The following is a 22,998-nucleotide window of genomic DNA, read 5'->3' on the forward strand; positions in this document are numbered from 1 at the left end:
CCCAGAGTTGGCTTTCTCCGGGTCCCATCGACTAAATGTCATTTAGCGGGCCCCAGGGGAAGAGCCTTCTCTGTGGCGGCCCCGGCCCTCTGGAACCAACTTCCCCCGGAGATTAGAACTGCCCCCACCCTCCCTGTCTTTCGTAAACTAGTCAAGACTCACTTATACCGCCAGGCATGGGGGAGTTGAGACACCTTCCCCAGGCTTTTTTATACTTTATTTTATGTTTGGTATGAATGTGCTGTTTGTTTTTTTAAAAATAACGATAGGGTTTTATATGTTTTTTAATATTAGATTTGTTCCACTACTATATTGTTTTTATTACTGTTGTGAGCCGCCCCGAGTCTTCGGAGAGGGGCGGCATACAAACCTAATAAATATTAAATATTATTATGATTATTATTAAACAGCTTACAATGATTTTTATAACTAACACAGAGCGGAAATGAGCATATTATGCCCATGATTTCATGACTTTTATTTTGTCTCCATTTCTGTTGCTGTACCTTCAACACTGTATGGATGAAGTAGGCACCAGAATAAAAAACGTGTTTGAAAAATCATTTTTTTCATTACAGAAATACAATGCTAGATGGAAACAGCCATTGGCCAACAAAATTAAGCCTTCCCAGACATCAACTATGGCAAATCTGTATAACCAATTCCTATAAAGCATCGGGATATTATCATACCATCAGCTTTGTTGCTGGTCTAAGAACCTTTGGGAAAAGATGAATTATTTCCAGGCCTGTTCAAATCTTGTACATTTCAAAGGCATCATTATCTTTGCAACAACAGCTTCCTTTTCATAAAGTATCACATTGGCCAGTTGCAATAGCACTTGCACCTGCTTTGTCAAATACCTAAGAACATTTCAGAAAAATAATTGTGTGATAAAATGTGTTGTGGGAAACACACATTATATCTAACTTTCCTGTCTGGCTCAGTTCTCAAAGTTTTCCTCTTTAATCTCCAGTGAAACTGGTTTCAGTTGTTATGGGCTAAAACCTAGCCGTTTCTGATCCAATTCCTGACAGCTGCATATCACGAGTCTTCGGAGAGGGGCGGCATACAAATCTAATAAGTTATTATTATTATTATTATTATTTGGGGTACCGTGATGGAAACGTTATCAAGTGAGCCCTACTGTGGACAAACATTGGATCATGGCAATGAAGTCATATAAAGTCACAAATGTTACTATACATGGTAAACAGGAATTCTTTGTATTTTTTTTTCTACTTCGGTGGGAATAACAGCTGAAATTTTAAGAACCTTGTTGGCTGTCAAGTGCTACCCATTTTTTAAAGCTGCAATTTGGTAAAAGCTCAAACCAGGCAGGATCTCAGTAATGTTGGCCTCCTCGGCAGAGAACACCCTGGGCCAGGGACCCCCAAACTTGGCAACTTTAAGACTTGAGGACTTCAACTCCCAGAATTCTCTAGCCAGCTATTCTGGGAGTTGAAGTCCGCAAGTCTTAAAAGTTGCCAAATTTGGAGACCTCTGCCCAAGGCAAAGGCCAACTCTCTTCATTAACTAGCGGTTATTGTACCTCTATGTACAATTACCACAAAAAACAACCAAAATAGTAGGAAGAAAGGCAGCAAGCACTAGTACACAGTACTAGTTTCATTTTTGTAGTATATAATAATGCCGCCTCTGAGTTATAAACAGACAAAAGCTTCGCCGGTTTGAAACTGCCTGTGCAGCACAAGCTAAGCAGGGAATTGCCTTTGGAACAAGAAAAGTTCAAAACCTAAAGTAAGCTGTCACATTTCACCATGAAAACATTCTTAGGTACAACAGCTGACAACTGTGGCAGTGACAAAAATCATATGAATCCCAGCTTTTTTTTGCTGTTGTTTTCTCTTGGTGGGTGGAAAGGAAAACAAAGGGAGGGGGGGGCCTACTTGGACATTCTTTTTTAAAAGTTCAAACAGTGTCGCGGGGGTCTGCATCAGTCTTCCGAGTTGTACAGTGCAATTTGCATTTTCCTTATATATAGGCCATTGACAAGAAAACAGGTGATAAGTTTCCCCCCTTCCATCCTGTACATTAGTAAAATGCATAGTACAAATGCTCATTTTCAAGGTCTTCGTGTGGCTTCTACTAGCACTGGGTCATGAAGTGAGGGCGAAGGCTATCCAACCGCCGGGTTAAGATGTCACACCCGGTATCCGTGACTAGGAGTGTGTGCTCAAACTGGGCAGACCGCTTGCCATCTCGGGTAACTGCAGTCCAGCCATCGGGCCAAGTTTCATCCTGCCAACCACCTAATGAAGACAGCATAAACGGTTCAACGTGATGGACATAACACAACAGATACAAGCAGGGATCTCCAAACGTGGCCACTTTAAAGACTTGTGGACTTCGACTCCCAGAATTCTCCAGCCAGCTAATGGGAGTTGAAGTCCACAAGTCTTAAAGTTGCCAAGTTTGAAGACCTCTGAGATACAGCTTCTGCAATTGTCTATGGAGATTCTCAAACGTCCAGCCATGGTTGTCCCAAAGGTGCTCTTTCCAAAAAGTTTTTTTTCCCCTTTTGAAAACATTTCGCTTCTCATCCAAGAAGTTTCTCCAGTTGAAGAAGAAGCTTCTTAGATGAGAAGCAAAATGTTTTGTGTTTTGTTTTTTTGGTTTTTTTTTGGGGGGGGGGGGTTGGTTAAGAAAATCCAGGGTTTGGTTTTTTTTGGGGAAAATCACCTTTAGGACAGCCTCATCTACGGAGAGGGGCGGCATACAAATCTGATAGATAGATAGATAGATAGATAGATAGATAGATAGATAGATAGATAGATAGATAGATAGATAGATAGATAGATAGATAGATATAGAGAGATGATAGATAGATGATAGATAGATAGATAGATAGATAGATAGATAGATAGATAGATAGATAGATAGATAGATAGATATAGAGAGATGATAGATAGATGATAGATAGATAGATAGATAGATAGATAGATAGATAGAGATAGAGAGATAGAGAGATGATAGATAGATAGATAGATAGAGATAGAGATAGACAGATGAGAGATAGAGAGATAGAGATAGATAGATGATAGATAGATAGATAGATAGATAATAATTGTTCATTTTTATTTTTTTTACAAAAAGAAATAATTCAATTCTTCATATATTTTTTTAAAAGAAAAACTTTAGCTTTTTATTCAGGCATACTATATAGCTGTGATGGTGAACCTATGACACACACGCCACACGGAACCATATCGGAGGGCATGCAACGCATTGACCTATGTCAGCTCCAGCACCAGCTGGTTTTCAGCCTTGGGGAAGGCCGTTGCACCCTCTGGAGCAGAGGTCTCCAAACTTGGCCACTTTAAGAGTTGTGGACTTCAACTCCCAGAATTCTCCAGCCAGCTTTGCTTTGACAAGAAAGCCAGCTTTGGTAGCTGGAGAATTCTGGGAGTTGAAGTCCACAACTCTTAAAGTGGCCAAGTTTGGGCACACTTGCTCTGGAGGCTTCAGGGAAGCTTCCTGAAACCCCAGAGTGCAAAAAGCCACCCAACAGGCAAACTGTAAGTGTGGAAAAATAGACTCCCAGTTTTCCTGTTGTGTTGTTTTTTGCACTCCGGGGCTTCAGGAAGCTTCCCTGAAGGCTCCAGAGTGCAAAAAACAGCGCAACAGGCAAACTGTTTTTCCAAACATCTGGTTTGCCCGTTTTTTCACCATCAGTGAAAAATAAAGACAATCTTGGATACAATATTTTGTAACTTCAAGAAAAGACGTAATAATGAAAAAATATGCAGCAAGATTTCAACCCAACATTTGGAATATACTTTGCTAACAAGATAGCAGCTCACCAGTAACTAGGAAATGCTCATACAGATAGCTCCTAAATTAATTTCAAGAAATTTCTAGTTAGAAACAGAATTCCTTAGATTCATAACAGCATATTACCTTCACAGATCATTGGTTCTATCGTAAATGCATGGCCAGGCTTCATTACTCCAACAGCCTTGTTTTCTGGGAAGCACAATAAAATGTTATCAGGAAATGATCACTTCTCCCAGATAATACAGGAATAAAATACAAGACAATGCTAAAGTACCAGTGATACAATAATTGTACAGGTGTTTTTTTTAAACCCTTTCTTTTATTTTCTTTCATTTGGATAGAGGTATTGAAAGCTGATCCAGTATAAAATAATTCACCCAAAGCAAAAACTAGATAGAAAAATTGAATTTACAAAAATCCTTTGTCATTTCCACTTTCCTACCTGCAGCTGCCAATCAATTCTAGTGATTCCCTTCCCACCCAAATAAATGTATACATGCTATTGTTAATGTGCACATTTCTTTGGTATGTGGGTTTACTATGTCATGGATTTTTCTGTTTATTTTAAAAATTATTGTTGAAAGCTGCCCAGAATCACTTGCATGGGATAAGTGACTATATAAATCATATAACTAATTTTTAAAAACCATATAGAGTACACATATAAATGAATGTATATGCTTATTAAAATGTACTAAAAGGGCAGGGGCAAGATAAATAGCCCCACAATTTAATTATTAGTGTTTAAAACTTTCTATAAAAGCTACTTCACTTATAAAATTAAGAAATTTACATCTGCATGGAACAATTTCATGCAGAGTTGACTGAAGAAAAGACCTCCTTGGTGTTACAAAAGGTTAGTACACATACGAGTTTAATTCGTGCCAGAGCCGAGCTCGTATGTCGATCAATTTGTATCTCGAATCAATGCATTTAGATTTGGCTTTTCGCGCCGAGATAACTGGAAAAAATGGAATTCTTGCGCCACCTAGTGGACGCTCGGCTCGTATCCCGAATTTGAGCACGGGTGTCGAACAAAAATTTTGCTCGCATCTCAGCTCGTAACTTGGAATACTCGCATGTGGAGCAGCTCGTATCTAGATGTACTACTGTATAGTCACCTTCTTTGTGCAAGTAAGGAACAAGAATCTACATCAAACCAAGGCTAATATATAACAAGTTCCAGAAATATCAAGAAATAGCACTAGACTGACTTTTTAAAAGCAATCAACCATTATTTCAGGAGTTGTTCCCCTGCTTTAAGGCAAGAATATAGACAAAGTATGAGATATATCCACATCTCAGTCTGGCCTATGTTAGCAGTCTTAAAACTAACTATGCTTTGCCTATAAAAAGCCATGATTTTATCTGAGAGCATTTCATTATTTTCAATAAAAGCAATATAATTTTATAATATATTTACAGTTGCACAAAAATAGAAGACATTCACTGATATGTGTATTGTAGGTATTTTATTTAATTAGTTATATGATTTTATGTATTTGCTCATCTCATTCAAGTGACTCTGGGAAGCTTACAAGAATAATTAAGAACACAGAATAACCCACGACATAATAAGTAAAGTCAATTGGGAAAGCTAGACTCACTTAACAATTGGGTTACTACCTTAGCGACTGCAGTGATTTCCTTAAAAACTAAGGCAAGAAAGGTTGTGAAACAGGGCAAAACTCAATAAATATCCCACCTAACCACAATTAAGCTCAACTGTAATCATAAGTCAAAGACTACCTGTATACTGTTTGTAGAGCCACTCTTCCATTATACATCCACAATATTAACTGGTTTGGCCAGTTAAGGTGCTGATCACTTTATTCTGATTATAAAATAAGCCTGTGTGCTTCCCAACCCATTTTAAGATCACCTAAAGACTGAGATGCACATATGCGAATGTTACTTCCAATGCCAACTTCACTGTCTTTTAAGGACACCAGCTATAGAAACATAGGAAATGATAAGGTTTATTGATTGCTAGCAATACAACACCAAAGCAGGTATTGTTATACTTACTGGCATAATGTGGCACATTGGGAGCGGTGTGGAAAAGCTTATGAATCCCATGTCCACAGTAGCTCCGAACTACTGAAAACCCATTGGCTTGAGCATGTTTCTGTATAATATTTCCCAATTCTCTATACCGTACACCAGGTTTTACTGCAAAGCAATGCATACGTTTAGAAATCACAACAAAAACATAGAAACATAGAAGACTGGCGGCAGAAAAAGACCTCATGGTCCATCTAGTCTGCCCTTATACTATTTCCTGTATTTTATCTTAGGATGGATATTGTTTATCCCAGGCATGTTTAAATTCAGTTACTGTGGATTTACCAACCACCTCTGCTGGAAGTTTGTTCCAAGCATCTACTACTCTTTCAGTAAAATGATATTTTCTCACATTGCTTCTGATCTTTCCATCAACTAACCTCAGATTGTGCACAATCAAAACAATGATTTATACACAGTCTCCTTCAAAGAATTACACAACAGCTCAGAATTTATGACACGAGAAATACTTTTGTATTTCTGATCAAATATTTTCAAATGTAAAGATTTCAAATCTGGACACACAGAATATTTCAACAGAATACAGTGATACCTCATATTACGAACTTAATTGGTTCCGGGACGAGGTTTGTAAGGTGAAAAGTTTGTAAGACGAAACAATGTTTCCCATAGAAATCAATGGAAAAGCAATTAATGCGTGCAAGCCCAAAACTCACCCCTTTTGCCAGCCGAAGCGCCCGTTTTTGTGCTGCTGGGATTCCCCTTAGGTTCCCCTCCATGGGAAACCCCACCTCCGGACTTCCGTGTTTTTGTGATGCTGCAGGGGAATCCCAGCAGGGGAATCCCAGCAGTGCATAAACGGGCGCTTCACTGGCAACGGAAGTCCGGAGGTGGGGTTTCCAGTGAGGGGAGCCTCAGTGAAATTGCAGCATCACAAAAACACAGAAGTCCTCAAAACCCCACCTCTGGACTTCCGTGTTTTTGTGATGCTGCGATTTCGCTGTAATATAGCAATTTGGAACAGTGCAGCATGCCGATTGAGAGAGACTCCATAAGGGAGGCAAGACTCAATACAACTGATCTTCTGTCTGTAATGTGTAAAAAGCTCCCTTACCTGCATCAATTGCTTGCATTAGGCATTCATATGTCGTCTGAACTAATCGTTTTGCACCCTCGTCAACTTCTCCGATATAAAATGTCTCATTGAGATCCCCATGATAACCATTACGATAAACAGTAATGTCCACTGCAAGAAACAAAAGGAACACTGCATTTTCCATATTCTGTGTTTGCAATCGTAACAAGGCTCAAAAACACATCACAAACTCAGAAAGCATTGTGTGTGTGCTCCATGGACTATTTTATTCGACATCTACATAAATAATAATAATAGTAATTAATAATTATTATTTATTGGATTTGTATGCTGCCCCTCTCCGTAGACTCCGAAAACTATCAAGATTATCAAAAGGCATCTGAAGAAATAGCCATAACATCAGCATATAAATATAATTTACAATTTGCTTGGCAATGCAAGGATTGTGTTTCAGACTGATAAACATCTTATGGTCTCTTACGTATACAACCCGTTGCAAAACTCCCATTCTCAGCACTCCCATTCTTGATTCTTTGCCAATTCGAGGAAATATAAAATCAGACAGTCCCAATAGTGAACTACACAGAGAGACGGTGAATGTAAATTGGAAAGAGCTCGTTTGAAATTCCTGCACCTCTCTATTCTTCTCATCTCAATAAATTTTCCTAAAGAGAACTCCATATGAATTATGTTTGAAAATAATTATTTTCAGTTCAGGCTCCTCTCAAAAAGCTTGGCAGCCAAAAGAGACAGAAGATGCAGATACTTTTTTAAAAGAAAGGAATTGCTATAAGGTTTATGGCTTTAATTCTGGCCAAATGTAAAAGTTGTAGAAAAGAAACAAAAAGAACTTAATTGGTTGCATCTGTATACAATTAGCCAAGTAGGAGATGAATGCATTATGACCAGTAAGCTTCCTCAGCAGTTTTTAAAATAACAAGAATAAAGCGTATGTTTTGCTGTTTGGTAATCCGCAAAGTAAAACAAAAGTAATATTTTGGAAGGGTATCATCATTGGATAGATGTTTACATAGACACTCTCTCCAATGGCAATATCCGTCCCAAAACCTATTTCCTATTAAAATATTTATTTGACGTTTCCTACCGTTAACAATATCACCGTCTTGTAAGCGTCGCCTGTCTGGAATGCCATGGCAGATGACTTCGTTGACCGATGTACAGCAAGACTTTGGGAAATTGTAATAATTCAGTGGTGATGGGTAGCAGTTTCTGGCAATGCATGCCTGAAAAGAATTTTAAATAAGATTTTCACTCAAAAGTATTCCGAAAGTGTAATTTTAATAAATGCAGCAAGTTTAAGCAAGCAGAATGTCTGAAAGATGGACTAAAATCAACTATATAAGGTAGTCCACGTGTCGGCCAGCCAGGAAGGACATCTCCGTGACGTCAAAGCTCCGCCCCTGGAATTCCCTATTGGGATTCCCCACCTCTGTTTGAGCCTCCCGACCGGCCAACAGCTCCAGGGCTATTCTGGGAAAGTGACAACTGGGCGGTGGTGCTTCTCGGCGTTCTCCTGAACCCGAACTCCGAACCCAAACTTTTGGGAGAACGCTGAGAAGAGCCCCGGCTGTTTCAGAAGGTGACAGCAGGGCAGTGGCGCCCAGCGGAGCGCCCGTTTTTGCGATCCTGGGAGGTGGGGTTTCCCATGGAGGGGAGCCTCAGGGGAATCCCAGGATCGCAAAAACGGGCGCTTCGCTTGCAACGGAAGTCCGGAGGCGGCGCATCCCGCCGCTGGCGGGTTCGTAATGCGAAAAAAGTTCATAAGAAGAGGCAAAAAAATTCCAAACCCCGGGTTTGTATCTCGAAAAGTTCGTATGACGAGGGGTTCGTATCACGAGGTACTACTGTATTTGAGACCTAATAGCATTTCTAAAATACACATGATGCCTGACAACATATTAGCTTTCTGATTTTTGAAAATTTGAATATTAGGGGGAAACTGAAGTCAGGTAGTACAGAGTCTGGCAAGTTTGCAGAAAAATCTCAATAATGCCCTGGTGCTACAGGTTCAATATTGGGAATCTATGAACTAATGTTATATGGCCACTCTTAATTATGCCGGACATTAGTAAGCTGGTTTTTCTTTTTTATCTAAGCTTTAAAATATGGTAGAACAAAGTATCCTTACTAAATGAACAGCATGATCTATTTCTTCAGTGGTTACACCTGGCTTCACCATCATGGCAGCAACATCTAAGACTTCTCTAGCAAGCTGCAGGATAAAGGAACAGAAATTTATTCATAATAACAAACAATATTCATGGAACATAAATATAAATATGTAATCACATTTTCAAAGGAAGCATGCGAAGACTTTTCTTTTTGGATTCTACTTCATTTCAACTAACATTGTGCAGTATAAACTTACCCTACACACAACTCGCATCCCTTCTATATCTTCTGAAGAAAGGATCTTTATCTGAGAAGTTCCTTTAAGGGTCTGTTCGGACTCAGACATACCTAAAAGAAAGGATTATTACCAGTATGATAACTAATAGATTGATCTCCCGTGTTTCCTCCAAAAAGTGCAAGGTTAGAAAACTTATAAAGCTGTTCTATTATTTTATCCCAACAATGACACCCAATGAGCTTAGAGGTGATTGCTCAAAAATCGCTAGGAAACTTGTGATTCAATGGGAATTAAAATGTTGTTTATTCCAACCTCATTATACTGGGAAATGGTATCTATTCACAATAAAGTTTAGAAACAAATGCATGTCGGTTGCATGTGAAAATTACAGAAGATTTACTTCCAGTAAACTACCCCAGCATTCGCAAATAAATCAATGGTTAATATAAATCAATGGTGTGAGCACATCTCAAATAATGTGTGCAGTTCTGGGCACCACATCTTAAAAATGATACATCGGAACTAAAGATTCAGAGGAAGATAATGAATATTTGCAAGCTTCTCTTTCAAATATTGCAAGAGAAGCTTGCAATATTTGGGGCTTTTAGAAAGGAGACAACTGAGAACATCATTGAAGTATACAAATTAGAAACATAGAAACATGACGGCAGAAAAAGACCTTATGGTCCATCTAGTCTGCCCTTATACTATTTTTGTATTTTATCTTAGGATGGATCTATGTTTATCCCAGGCAGGTTTAAATTCAGTTACTGTGGATTTACCAACCACGTCTGATGGAAGTTTGTTCCAAGCATCTACTACTCTTTCAGTAAAATAATATTTTCTCACGTTGCTTTTGATCTTTCCCCCAACTAACTTCAGATTGTGTCCCCTTGTTCTTGTGTTCACTTTCCTATTAAAAACACTTCCCTCCTGGACCTTATTTAGCCCTTTAACATATTTAAATGTTTCGATCATGTCCCTTTTTCTTCTGTCCTCCAGACTCTACAGATTGAGTTCATGAAGTCTTTCCTGATACGTTTTATGCTTAAGACCTTCCACCATTCTTGTAGCCCGTCTTTGGACCCGTTCAATTTTGTCAATATCTTTTTGTAGGTGAGGTCTCCAGAACTGAACACAGTATTCCAAATGTGGTCTCACCAGCACTCTGTATAAGGGGATCACAATCTCGCTCTTCCTGCTTGTTATACCTCTAGCTATGCAGCCAAGCATCCTACTTGCTTTTCCTACTGCCCGAAATAATGAAATAATTTTAAAAGATAAAGGATATTAATAGAAGTAAAATATAAAACAGGACCAAAACAAATCCTCGATATGACACGTCTTCTTATTTGAAGTTCCCCTAATTTTTCTCAAACATTTGACAAAGTTATCTGGCGAAATATAGTGACCAAATGAGTGTTGCCCAACAGAAGGGTGGCTAATGTTTGTTTGTGAAATTTTAAAAAGTCACTTCTGCTTGATTTTTTTTCCCCCCTAAAGCAACTGGTCACCAAATCTGCAGCAGAATACATCCAAATGTTTTCGAGACATACTCATTCTGAAAAAGAAATAGTTAACACAGTTTAAATTAATCACAGGCTCAACAAATGAAAGTTGTGCTATGCCTATAATTACCTAAGGGGTGATCTGCATAATCTGGCCTTTGAATGTAACTCGGCACAGGCCTCATTGGCATCTAAATAAAGCACAATTAAGATCTGTTTAAACATATTTATTAACTTAGTCATTCCGAATGTGGATAACAGTGGCTAGAAAACAAACTACAAAATGGATGTTTTCAAATCAAATGAAAGCGTAGATTAAAATTTCCCATCCAAGAGTCACAACCCAAGTGCGTTGTTTGATGAGCTGGTGTCAGATTACAAGAGACACAACAATGGGAGACATCAGCAAAAATAAATGGGAATCAGTCTAAGAGCCCAAAGTATACAGTGGTCCCTCGATTTTCGCGGGTTCGAACTTCGCGAAACAGCTATACCACGGTTTTTCAAAAATATTAATTAAAAAATACTTCGCTGTTTTTTTCCCTATACCATGGTTTTTCCCGCCAAACTTTCGTCTGACTTTAATAAATATTTTTTTTAATAAACTTTAATAAATAAACATGGTGAGTAATAATCTAAATGGTTGCTAAGGGAATGAGAAATTGCAGTTTAGGGGTTTAAAGTGTTAAGGGAAGGCTTGGGATACTGTTCATAGCCAAAAATAGTGTATTTACTTCCGCATCTCTACTTCGCGGAAATTTGACTTTCGCGGGCGGTCTCGGAACGCATCCCCCGCGAAAATCGAGGGGACACTGTATACCTTATTATTCATATTATAAGATGTTCCAGACTTTTGGGAAAGAAAACAATGAAATAAAATCTGCCTTCCAGAAATTTGCGTATTGGAGCGAATAGCAAACAGCCTGGTCAGCTGCATCACTATCTGATTAGCAGAGCAGCTGATTGGCAGTTGTATCAGCCTCCAGATATACCAACGATCAGCTGTTCCAGGTTGCGGGGATCACCACTGCCCATTGACGCCACTGCCACATATTACTGCCTCCGCGCATCCCATTTTCAGGCCATTCCAGGCAGCAGGGATAGGTGGTGGTGGCAATCCCCGCCTAGAATGGACCAAAAATGGAGTGGGTGGGGGATTGAGGCCAAAAACAGGTTTTGATTTGATTTTATTGGATTTGTATGCCGCCCCTCTCCGCAGACTCGGGGCGGCTAACAACAGTAGTCAACAGCATATGACAATCCAATATAAACAGTTAAAAACCCTTATTGTAAAACCAAATATACATAGACATATCATGCATAAAATTGTAAGGGCCTAGGGGGAAAGAGTATCTCAGTATCTCTTACGAAAGGCAAGGAGGGTGGGAGCAATTCTAATCTCTGGGGAGAGTTGGTTCCAGAGGGCCGGGGCCGCCACAGAGAAGGCTCTTCCCCTGGGTCCCGCCAAGCGACGTTGTTTAGTTGACAGGACCCGGAGAAGACCCACAACTGGTCGCTGGGATTCGTGCAGCAGAAGGCGGTCCCGGAGATAGTCTGGTCCGGTGCCGTGAAGGGCTTTATAGGTCATAAGCAACACAGGTTGTATGAAGGCAGTGATAGGCGGCAGCGGTGATAGGCAGCGATCCCCGCAGCCTAGCCCCAACCCTGATTTCCAAAGGAAGATGACAATACTCCAGATAGACAGATGTTAGGGAATCAAAGAGAAGAAACTGAACTGGACTCAGGAACAAGAGGCAAAGACAAGTGGACACAAATGTCCTTAGCAATTCTCAGCCTTTCTCTCAAGAAGTGGATGAAGAAGAATCAACACAGAGCTCCAATCACATTGCCCTGGGGATCCTTAGCTCTATGAAGCCTGGTGCGCCCTAGAGAAAAAGCGTTCATCTCCCAAGTAACCCTCCCAAGATGTCTATCTTTAAACCATTCTGTATGTTGCTCTGAAACCTGGCGATCACACTGAACTCCTGGGCTCAGAAATCAAGAGAGTTCTTCTAGTTTAGATTATTATTATTATTATTATTATTATTATTATTATTATTATTATTATTTATTGGATTTGTATGCCGCCCCTCTCCGCAGACTCGGGGCGGCTAACAACAATGATAAAAAACAACATGTAACAATCCAATTTAATAAGACAACTAAAAACCCTTATTATAAAAACCAAACATGCTTAAATTACAGGCTCGAAAGACAAAGAAAATACCGTTTCTGCTTCTGGTTTAGTCTAACGCTTTAGGAAATAGGTTTCTCTTAATTCCCAAGTTGCCCAATTCTACTTCTCTTCCTCTAATAAGGATTTCTATGACTATAGCTTAAAAATCCTGGGCTATAGAAATGAATCCCCAATAAAAACAATTTTAAAAAGACATTTGGATAATAGCCAGGTTTTCAGTCCTTCCACCATTTATAGCTATTGAAGCAATGTATATTTATGAGGTTTCAGTTTGACAACATGTTGTTAGAGGCAAAACGAATCCACTAAACACTGAATAACAATGGCAGACCGCATTAGTTCCCAAGGCATTGTGTGAGTCTTCCAAAAACCTTCCATTGAACTGTAATATTTACTGTGGCAGGAGAAAAAATTAAATGTGTACTGCTTTAATTATATTTTTATTTGCATTTTTGTTTCCTTGCTTTTTGAGTTGAAATAACAAGCCGCAACAAGATAACATGCCCTTGCCTTTAAGGATTGCGTTATTCCAATTGTTTAAAAGTTTTCTAGTTTAAACTGTCTCAAATTAGTGCACTAAGAACTGCAGCTTCTATACAGAGCCAATATTCCAATGGCAGCATCGCAAAAACATGGAAGTCCTCGAAATCCCATCTCCAGATTTCCAAGTTTTTGTGATGCTGCAATTTCGCTGAGGCTCCCCTCGCTGGGAAACCCCACCTCTGGACTTCCGTTGCCAGCGAAGCGCCTGTTTTTGCGCTGCTGGGATTCCCCTGCAGCATCGCAAAAACACGGAAGTCCGGAGGTGGTGTTTCCCATGGAGGGGAGCCTCAGGGGAATCCCAGCAGCGCAAAAACGGGCGCTTACATGGCATTGGGCCAGAATACATCCAGAACCGCCTTCTACCGCACGAATCCCAGCGGCAGATAAGGTCCCACAGAGTTGGCTTTCTCCGGGTCCTGTCGACCAAACAATGTCGTTTGGCGGGCCCCAGGGGAAGAGCCTTTTCTGTGGCGGCCCCGGCCCTCTGGAACCAACTCCCCCCAGAGATTAGAACAGCCCCCACCCTCCTTGTCTTTCACAAATTACTTAAGGCCCACCTTTGTCGCCAGGCATGGGGGAGTTAAGTTATCCTTTCCCCCTAGGCTATTACAAGTTATGCATGGTATGTTTGTGTGTATGTTTGGTTTTTTATAATAAGGGTTTTTTAGTTGTTTTTATTAATTGGATTGTTCATGTTGTTTTACCACTGTTGTTAGCTGCCCCGAGTCTGCAGAGAGGGGCGGCATACAAATCCAATAAATAATAATAATAATAATAATAATAATAATAATAATAATAACAACAACAACAACAACAAAGTCCGGAGGCGGTGCATCCCAGTGGTGGCGGCTTGGGTTTGTAAGGTGAAAATAGTTTGGAAGAAGAGGCAAAAAAATCTTAAACCCCGGGTTTGTATCTCGAAAAGTTTGTATGACGAGGGGTTTGTAAGACGAGGTATCACTGTAATAGAATTTGATAGTTTCCATAAAACTCCCTCTTTAATGGACATTTTAAATTGTCTGATATCCATTATGTTAAATAACTATCAAAATTGTTTAATGTGTGCCCATCTTTTAAAAAAAATAATTGGACAATCACGTTCTCTAACTGGGACAAACCATCATGAAAAAAAATGACCTTCCTGTGGTTTGACTGGCGGAAAAACTGAACAAAGTGACACATTTTCAGTTATTTCACCCTATTTACCAGTGGATAGTGTGGCCTGAGTTTCCCAGTATATCGATAGCCAGCCCAGGGATCTGTGTTTATGTCTCCATCGATAGTCCAGGCAGAAACCTCTTGTTTTGCTTTCTCATCTTCTATAAAACAAAAGCAGGATCATTACTGATTTTAATTAAGAAACTTCATGGAACATCAGAAATTGGAAGTTGAGATGGATAGATGGAACTTCTTTCCACTTGCTTCTTTAGAGCTCTAAATCACCCTCCCCCCCCCCATGCTTGTTTTTCCCGTACAATCTAACTCGTACAAAGGTCATTTTTGCCAAAAAGCTACAAAAAAAGAAATAAATCCAATTCAATACTAAAGCACGAATCCCAGCGACCAGTTAGGTCCCACAGAGTGGGTCTTCTCCAGGTCCCATCAACTAAACAATGTCGCTTGGCGGGACCCAGGGGAAGAGCCTTCTCTGTGTCGGCCCCAGCCCTCTCGAACCAACTCTCCCCAGAGATTAGAATTGCCCCCACCCTCCTTGCCTTTCGTAAGCTTCTTAAAACCCACCTCCGCCGCCAGGCATGGGGGAATTGAGATCCTCTTTCCCCCTAGGCCTTTTCAATTTTATGCATGGTATGTCTGTATGTATGTTTGGTTTTATAAATAAGGGTTTTTAACTGTTTTAGTATTGGATTATTATTATATGCTTTTTTATTGCTGTTGTTAGCCGCCCCGAGTCTGCGGAGAGGGGCGGCATACAAATCAAATCAAATCAAATCAATCAATAAATAAATAAAGCACCCTCATCTTGCCCTGCCCATTCGCAATAGATTCATTGTCAAAACTCTACTGTTCCAATCATTCTGTGTCTTTATTTTTAAGTTCCTCTGTCTCCCTAAAGCCATTTTTATATACAGTAGTCCTCGGTTTACAACACTTCATTTAATGACAGTTCAAAGTTACAACAGCACTGAAAAAAATGACTTATAGAAACATAGAAGATTGACAGCAGTAAAAGACCTCATGGTCCATCTAGTCTGCCCTTATACTATTTACAGTATTTTATCTTAGGATGGATATATGTTTATCCCAGGCATGTTTAAATTCAGCTCCTGTGGATTTTTTTAAACATTTTCTTACTTTTTACCCTTAGCCCTCCCCGAGATTATCCACCAAGACTCCGAGATCTCTTTCGCCGTCGCTACCGCTGAGAGGGGTTTCTCCCAGGCTGTATGTGTGTCCAGGGTTTTTTTTACCTAGGTGAAGGACTTTGCTATACAGTGATCCCTCGATTTTCGCGATCTCGATCTTCGCGAAACGCTATATCGCGATTTTTCCACCCGATGACGTCACTCTCTTCCTTCCTTTCTCATCTTTCTTTCTCTCTCTCTTTCTCTCTCTTGCTTCTTCCTCTCTCACACTCTCTTCCTCCCTCTCTCATCTCTTTCTTTCCTTCTCTCTCTTTCTCTATCTCTCCCCCTCTTGCTGGCGGGCGGCGGGCGGGCGAGCGGGGGCATCAGCGAGGAGCCGGGGTTTCCCCTTTGCGTGGGCGGCTGGGAAGACCCAGGGAAGGTTCCTTCGGCCGCCCAGCAGCTGATCTGCTCGGTAGCGCAGCAGCAGCGAGGAGCCGAATCGGGGTTTCCCCTTTGCGTGGGCGGCGGGGAACGCAAACTCCACCATCTACGCATGCGCGGCCATAGAAAAAAAGGGCGCGCATGCGCAGATGGTGTTTTTACTTCCGCAACCCTACATCGCGAAAAATCGATTATCGCGAGGGGTCTTGGAACGGAACCCTCGCGATAATAGAGGGATCACTGTGTATGAAACTAGCTGCTCTGAACTATCAACTATGTGTACAACCAATTGAAGAGATGCAATAAACCATATTAAGCCATTCAGTGCAACACATGGATTGGGTTTTTTTCCTTTTCTGTTATACAAAAGACCATTCAGTCCTCTATGAATCCTTGTATAGTGTACCTCAGACAGCAAACCCGCATTTATTACATCTATAGCAACCAAACAGTTATTACAGATTGATTTTAGGGTGATCTGATGTCACCATCAACAAAATAAATTGGAAAGGAAATAGTACAGTAAAATCAAAAGAATGTTCTTGCTTACTTGCTTTCTTGTGCAGCAATTTATGAGTAGCCCAGCTTCCTTTAAAACATTCCTAAAAAAGGCAAATTATATAAATTTAGCAATACTTTGAAACAGACTCACTTTATATGGCTAACACAATTCCATAGGTTACAAACTACACAGTGGAAAGATGAACGAAAATAAGTTTTCTTTACAGTTCTCTGCACTTCAGTTCAAACAGCAGACCCTAATTGGATTTATTTTTAATAAGGTTCAAAAGTCACTTGACATATACAGTAAGTGTATTTATTTATTTTATTTATTTATTATTTAGATTTGTATGCCGCCCCTCTCCGCAGACTCGGGGCAGCTCACAACAAAATAAAACAATTCATGACAAATCTAAATTATAGTTAAAATATTTTTAAAAACCCATATACTAAGCAAACATACATACAAACATACCATGCATAAATTGTATATGCCCGGGGGAGATGTCTCAGTTCCCCCATGCCTGACGACAAAGGTGGGTTTTAAGGAGCTTACGAAAGGCAAGGAGAGTAGGGGCAGTTCTAATCTCTGGGGGGAGTTGGTTCCAGAGAGTCGGGGCCGCCACAGAGAAGGCTCTTCCCCTGGGGCCTGCCAACCAACATTGTTTAGTTGACGGGACCCGGAGAAGGCCAACTCTGTGGGACCTAATCGGTCGCTGGGATTCGTGCGGCAGAAGGCGGTCTCGGAGATATTCTGGTCCAATGCCATGAAGGGCTTTATAGGTCATAACCAACACTTTGAATTGTGACCAGAAATTGATCGGCAACCAATGCAGACTGCGGAGTGTTGGTGTAACATGGGCATATGTAGGGAAGCCCATGACTGCTCTCGCAGCTGCATTCTGCACGATTTGAAGTTTCCGAACACTTTTCAAAGGTAGCCCCATGTAGAGAGCATTACAGTAGTCGAACCTCGAGGTGATGAGGGCATGAGTGACTGTGAGCAGTGTATATGCCTAATATTCCTTTTATATATTTGTATACATTTGTATATGTTTTTATATATTAGTATATGTTTTAAAGTCTAATATATCATATATTACACTTACATATATTATATATATAAGATGCACCTTAGTTTGGGGGGAGAAAAATAGAGAGGAAAAATCTGCCTACTAGGTATTCATTTGGCTAGCTTCCTTAGTCTGGTCAACTTCAGCACATTATTTTATCCCCTGGTTAGAGCTTTAAAAAAACCTATTCAGAGAGAGTAACAATGAAAGAGCTTGCAAGCTGGTAAGAGCCAGAACATTAGGTTAGGACTGGTTAGGACTGGAAAGAAACCTATTTGGAGCGGTAGAGCAATGAAAAAAAGCTTGCAAAGACTTAGGGATGGAAAAACATTGTTCAGAAAGAGTAACAATGAAAAAGCCTGCAAGGTAAGAGTTGGGGAAAAAGAGTTAGGGCTGGAAAAAAAACTTTGAAAAAAGCTAATTTTCAGTGTCTTTTAAGGAGAAAAAAGATGCGTCCTATACTCCAAAAATACAGTATGTTTTTAAAGCACTTTAAAAACGTACATTCGTTTAATCTTAGACTGGAAACACGGAGCCCTTTCATATCTTTTTTATTATCAAACGTATTTGCCACCCAACTCTAGGTTCAAGACAACGCTGAGTCTTTTATGGCAATATTTGTTGTGTGAGCATTTATAGCCAACACATGGGGATGGGACATAAGCTTGTAAAAAGCACAATAAACAAATTTTGACATTTCAAAATGGAAAATAAGTTTCCTGGAGCCTGAATGATAACATTCACAGCACTGCTAGATAATGTTGGTTATGACCTATAACGCCCTTCATGGCACCAGACCAGATTATCTCAGGGACCGCCTTCTGCCGCACGAATCCCAGCGACCAGTTAGGTCCTACAGAGTGGGTCTTCTCCGGGTCCCGTCGACTAAACAATGTCGCTTGGCGGGACCCAGGGGAAGAGCCTTCTCTGTGGCGGCCCCGGCCCTCTGGAACCAACTCCCCCCAGAGATTAGAATTGCCCCCACCCTCCTTGCCTTTCGTGAGCTTCTTAAAACCCACCTTTGCCGCCAGGCATGGGGGAACTGAGATACTCTTTCCCCCTAGGCCTTTACAATTTTATGCATGGTATGTCTGTGTGTATGTTTGGTTTTATAATAAGGGTTTTTAACTGTTTTAATATTGGATTGTTTATATGCTGTTTTTATTACTGTTGTTAGCCGCCCCGAGTCTACGGAGAGGGGCGGCATACAAATCCAATAAATAAATAAATAAATAATACAGAACTCGCCATCACATCCCCAACTAGTTATACCCTAGCATTAAAAAAATTATTTTTCATGCAGCACAAAAAATTTAGCAAAATCATGGAGACCATTGCTAAATTCTACATTCCCTAAGGCAACGTGTAGATGATTTATTCTTACAATGTTGTTTTTCAGGAGCCTCTTTTAGCCTGGAAAAAGCAGCTCCACCACACCAGTAAAAAGGTGGGCAGCTGAATTCCTCATATGTGCAGCATTTCCACACCTTTTTTTTTAATCCTTCAAGAATACATTCTGAATGCTTGATTCAGCCTGGTTTCCTATGCAAATATTTTCCTCAACCCAGTTCTATTAAATTCGTAAAACTATTGCTCTTTGCAACGAAGAGCAAAAATACAACACACCGATGTTCCCATTTCCTTTTCTCCCAGTTCTCATCATCTTCAAACATTTATTTTTTAACGACACAAAGGTTAGCGGCTGCCTTTTCATTTTTTTCCATTTTGCTTTCTTGTATTAATTTTTAAGAAAATGCCTTCTCTGTGGCGGCCCCGACCCTCTGGAACCAGCTCCCCCCGGAGATTAGAACTGCCCCCACCATCCTTGCCTTTCTGTAAAGTTCTTAAGACCCATCTCTGCCGTCAGGCATGGGGGAACTGAGACATCTCCCCCGGGCCTATACAGTTTATACATGGTATGTTTGTGTGTATGTTTGCTTTTAATAATGGGGTTTTTAGTGTTCTTTACTTATTAGATTTGTTCTTACATTGTCTTTGTTATTGTTGTGAGCCGCCCCCAGTCTACAGAGAGGGGCGGCATACAAATCTAATACATAAATAAATAAATAAAATAATCAAATGGATTTCACACATCACAAACCTTAAACCCCTGACAGAAGCAGAGTGTAATCTTGTGGCCTCCCAGCACAACTTAAAGCCAACTGAAGTATTCATCATCAAAAAAGATTGCAAAAGGCTTCTTCCTTCAAACCCCAGCAAACATATATTTGTATGAATACCACAGAAACCAATTAAGTTTAAAACAAGCGTACACAAGTTCTCATATTCATGGCATTCATTATGGACATTGCATGTGTTTTACACTATGCATTATACCTGTGATGGTGAATCTATGGCACGCATGCCAGAGGTTGCATGCAGGGCCCTCTCTGATGGCGCATGAACCGTCCACCTCAGTTCAGCTCCACTGCACATGTGTGCGAGCCTCCTGCTGGTCAGCTGATGTTCAGGACTCTGTTGTGCATGCATAGGACATGACATGCAGGGCCCACATGCACATTGCATTTGGGAGGTTTGGGTGCGTGCGTGCGTATGCTTTGGGCACTTGATCAGGAGTGCATTATACACTAAAACTATGGGTTATGCTTTTACAAGTGTATACAAATATGAATTCAGGTCCGACTGCAAGCAACATCAGGATCTTTAAATTGGACAAATTAATCAGACTTATATTACCGTGTATTGAAATATGATTTGCAATAGGGGGGAAAAATGACTCTTCTTTATAACTATTCCCCAAATTTCTTCTGTAGTCCGCTCAGGCAGCACAGTTAAGAGATTTTTGGCTAAATTCAAATGAGCATGGTTCCTGGATGGTGTACCAATAGGACAGTGTTTCCCAACCTTGGCAACTTGAAGATATCTGGACTTCAACTCCCAGAATTCCCCAGCCAGCATTCGCAACAAACAGCACAACAGCAAACCGGAAGTGTGTTTTCCCAAACTTCCGGTTTGCCCGTTTGGGCATTTTTTCCACCTACCAGCCTTCAGAAAGGCCTATGCGCATGCGCGGAGGCAACGTGGGAGGGGTACACATGCGTGGAGGGTGGGAAGGGAGGTGGGCACATGCATGCATGCTAGCACACCCATACACACCCCTTTTGGCACATGAACCAAAAAAGGCTCGCCATCACTGCCCTAAGATATTGGAAAATTTAGAATAGTTCTGGCGCCAAGGCCTGATTTTCTTCAAATTTGACACAGAAACATGTTACAGTTAATATCAAAACCTGAGCCTGTGGGCTGCTTTTGGAGGAAAAGTTTTGGCAAAAATCCCCTCAGCAATAAACTAAAATATCCAAAGTACAACAACAATTACTTGTTGACAGAATGGAAGAACACAGCCCTTGGCTTTTTTCCTCTCCTGTGAATCTTGATGACAGAATACATTGGGGGGTTTTTAAAAAGGGGGGGAGGGGAGATGTCATAGAAACATACAAACATAGAAGACTGACGGCAGAAAAAGGCGGACGAAAATTTGGCGACGACATATGGCATCATCGGGTGAGAAAAACCGTGGTATTGGGGGGGAAACCGCAAAGTATTTTTTAATTAATATTTTTGAAAAACCGTGGTATAGACTTTTCGCCAAGCTCGAACCTGGAAAAATCGAGGGAACACTGTACTCTTCTTCCCGTTACAGAATTGGGTGTTCTGGACCACATGTGACATCCCTGGGAAGAATGGGCATTGTAGTCCTTTGCTCTACAGCAGTGTTTCCCAACCTTGGCACCTGAAGATATTTGGACTTCAACTCCCAGAATTCCCCAGCCAGCAAATGCTGGCTGGGGAATTCTGGGAGTTGAAGTCCAGATATCTTCAAGGTACCAAGGTTGGGAAACACTGTGCTATAGAACCCCAGGTTGAATTATAGTGCCTCAGCTTTGCTTTTTTTTTTTCTTCTTCTTTCCTCCCTTAGCAACAACGCAAGGAAGAAGGCAAACAGAGAGAAAGACCCAGAGAGAAAGAGAAATCCTACTTAGAAGAAATGCAGGAAATCTCGGTTACACCGTACAGCCCTTCAGTTCCTCACACCAGCAAAACGTGCTCGGGCGGCCAGAGGACAGGCCCGGGCCCAGCCAGCCTGAGTCACACCTGCCTTGACTAGGGCAGCAAGCCGCCCCACATGTCCCCTCACCCCCAGGCGTCCCGGGCCGTGTTCCCCGTCTCGAAACCAAAAGGGAGGCGGGCCGACAGCAGCCGGGGCCCCGCTCGAACCGAGCTCCCGTCGGGGTGGGGTGGGGTGGAAAAACCCCTCCGCGGCCGAAGCTTTTCCGCCGATCTTTCCCTCAAAGGGCGCCGCCGAGCAGCGGCGCTTTTTTACCTGCGAGCAGAAGTAAGATCCCTGGATGCCCAGCTTGATGCAGGTGGGGCACTGCAGCTTGGCCTCGCTGCTGCAGCCCGACGTCTCGCACACCCGGGCTTCCACCACCGCCGCCATGCTTGCCCTGCTGCGACCGCCCCGCCACAGGAGCGACCCAGGCGGACGGCGGGAGCAGCAGCAGCAGCGGCGGCAACCACCACCACCACCACCGCCGGGAAAGGGCGGAGGGAAAGGCGGAACTCTGGGCCTGGAGGTTTCCTGACTGGAACAGGGAGGGGCGCCAGGCCCCGCTTGCCCGCCCGCCCGGCTCTCTCCGCCCTCTAGTGTGGAGTTAGGCGGAGAGCGTCGGCGGCCGTCGCTTCGAGCAGGCCCCACGCGGGCCCCTGAAGCCGACTCGCCTCCCCGGGATATTTTTTTTTTTCTTCTTCTAGTCGCCGAGTTGTCTCCCTCACCGCTATGGAAGGCCGCCGCGCTTGTTCCGCGAGTTTGCGCCGGAGCCACGCGCAAAGTCTCCTCATCCAGACTTGTTGCGCGCCTCAAGGCTTCGCACGACCCAAACTTACCTGACTCGGATAACGGACGGATCCTCGGGTTCCTCCGGGCTCGAGGACGCTTGCAGGTTTATATACTGCCTGAGCCTAGGTTGGCGAGATCCGATGGGTTTTATTTTTTAAAAAAATTGTAAATTGCTGGTTTTAAATTGTTTTGCACTGTTTTTAGGGGGCTTTATATTGTACACAGTTCAAAAAAAATTAAAGGGAACACTTAAACAACAGAATATAACTCCAAGTAAA

The 22,998-nt window shown here is 41.6% G+C and overlaps 1 protein-coding gene across 2 annotated transcripts; it reads right to left on the bottom strand.

Moving 5' to 3' along the window:
- Positions 1–457: 457 nt before the first annotated feature.
- On the bottom strand, positions 458–22,798 carry METAP1 (methionyl aminopeptidase 1). 2 transcript variants are annotated; one of them, XM_070757991.1, is made up of 11 exons: positions 22,768–22,798; positions 16,836–16,887; positions 14,745–14,857; positions 10,929–10,989; positions 9,309–9,400; positions 9,069–9,152; positions 8,025–8,163; positions 6,938–7,069; positions 5,827–5,970; positions 3,922–3,987; positions 458–2,273 (listed from the first exon to the last, which is right to left on the bottom strand). In XM_070757991.1, exons 4-11 carry the CDS (start codon positions 10,987–10,989, stop codon positions 2,110–2,112), a joined length of 882 nt encoding a protein of 293 aa, XP_070614092.1. In that variant the 5' UTR covers positions 14,745–14,857; positions 16,836–16,887; positions 22,768–22,798; the 3' UTR covers positions 458–2,109. The 2 variants fall into 2 exon arrangements, with proteins under 2 accessions (XP_070614092.1, XP_070614091.1); XM_070757990.1 differs by lacking the exon at positions 22,768–22,798 and adding an exon at positions 22,205–22,731.
- Between the last annotated feature and the right edge of the window lie 200 nt (positions 22,799–22,998).

Source organism: Erythrolamprus reginae, chromosome 7, assembly GCF_031021105.1.
Source record: "Erythrolamprus reginae isolate rEryReg1 chromosome 7, rEryReg1.hap1, whole genome shotgun sequence".
Classification (NCBI taxonomy): Eukaryota; Metazoa; Chordata; class Lepidosauria; order Squamata; family Dipsadidae; genus Erythrolamprus; species Erythrolamprus reginae.

Coding starts and splice junctions, on each gene's coding strand:
- METAP1 (XM_070757990.1), bottom strand. CDS start 22,321: ATGGCGGCGGTGGTGGAAGCCCGGGTGTGCGAGACGTCGGGCTGCAGC. Junction 14,858..16,835: donor ATTGCTGCACAAGAAAGCAA/GTAAGCAAGAAC, acceptor TTTGTTTTATAG/AAGATGAGAAAGCAAAACAA. Junction 3,988..5,826: donor CAATGTGCCACATTATGCCA/GTAAGTATAACA, acceptor TGTGCTTCCCAG/AAAACAAGGCTGTTGGAGTA.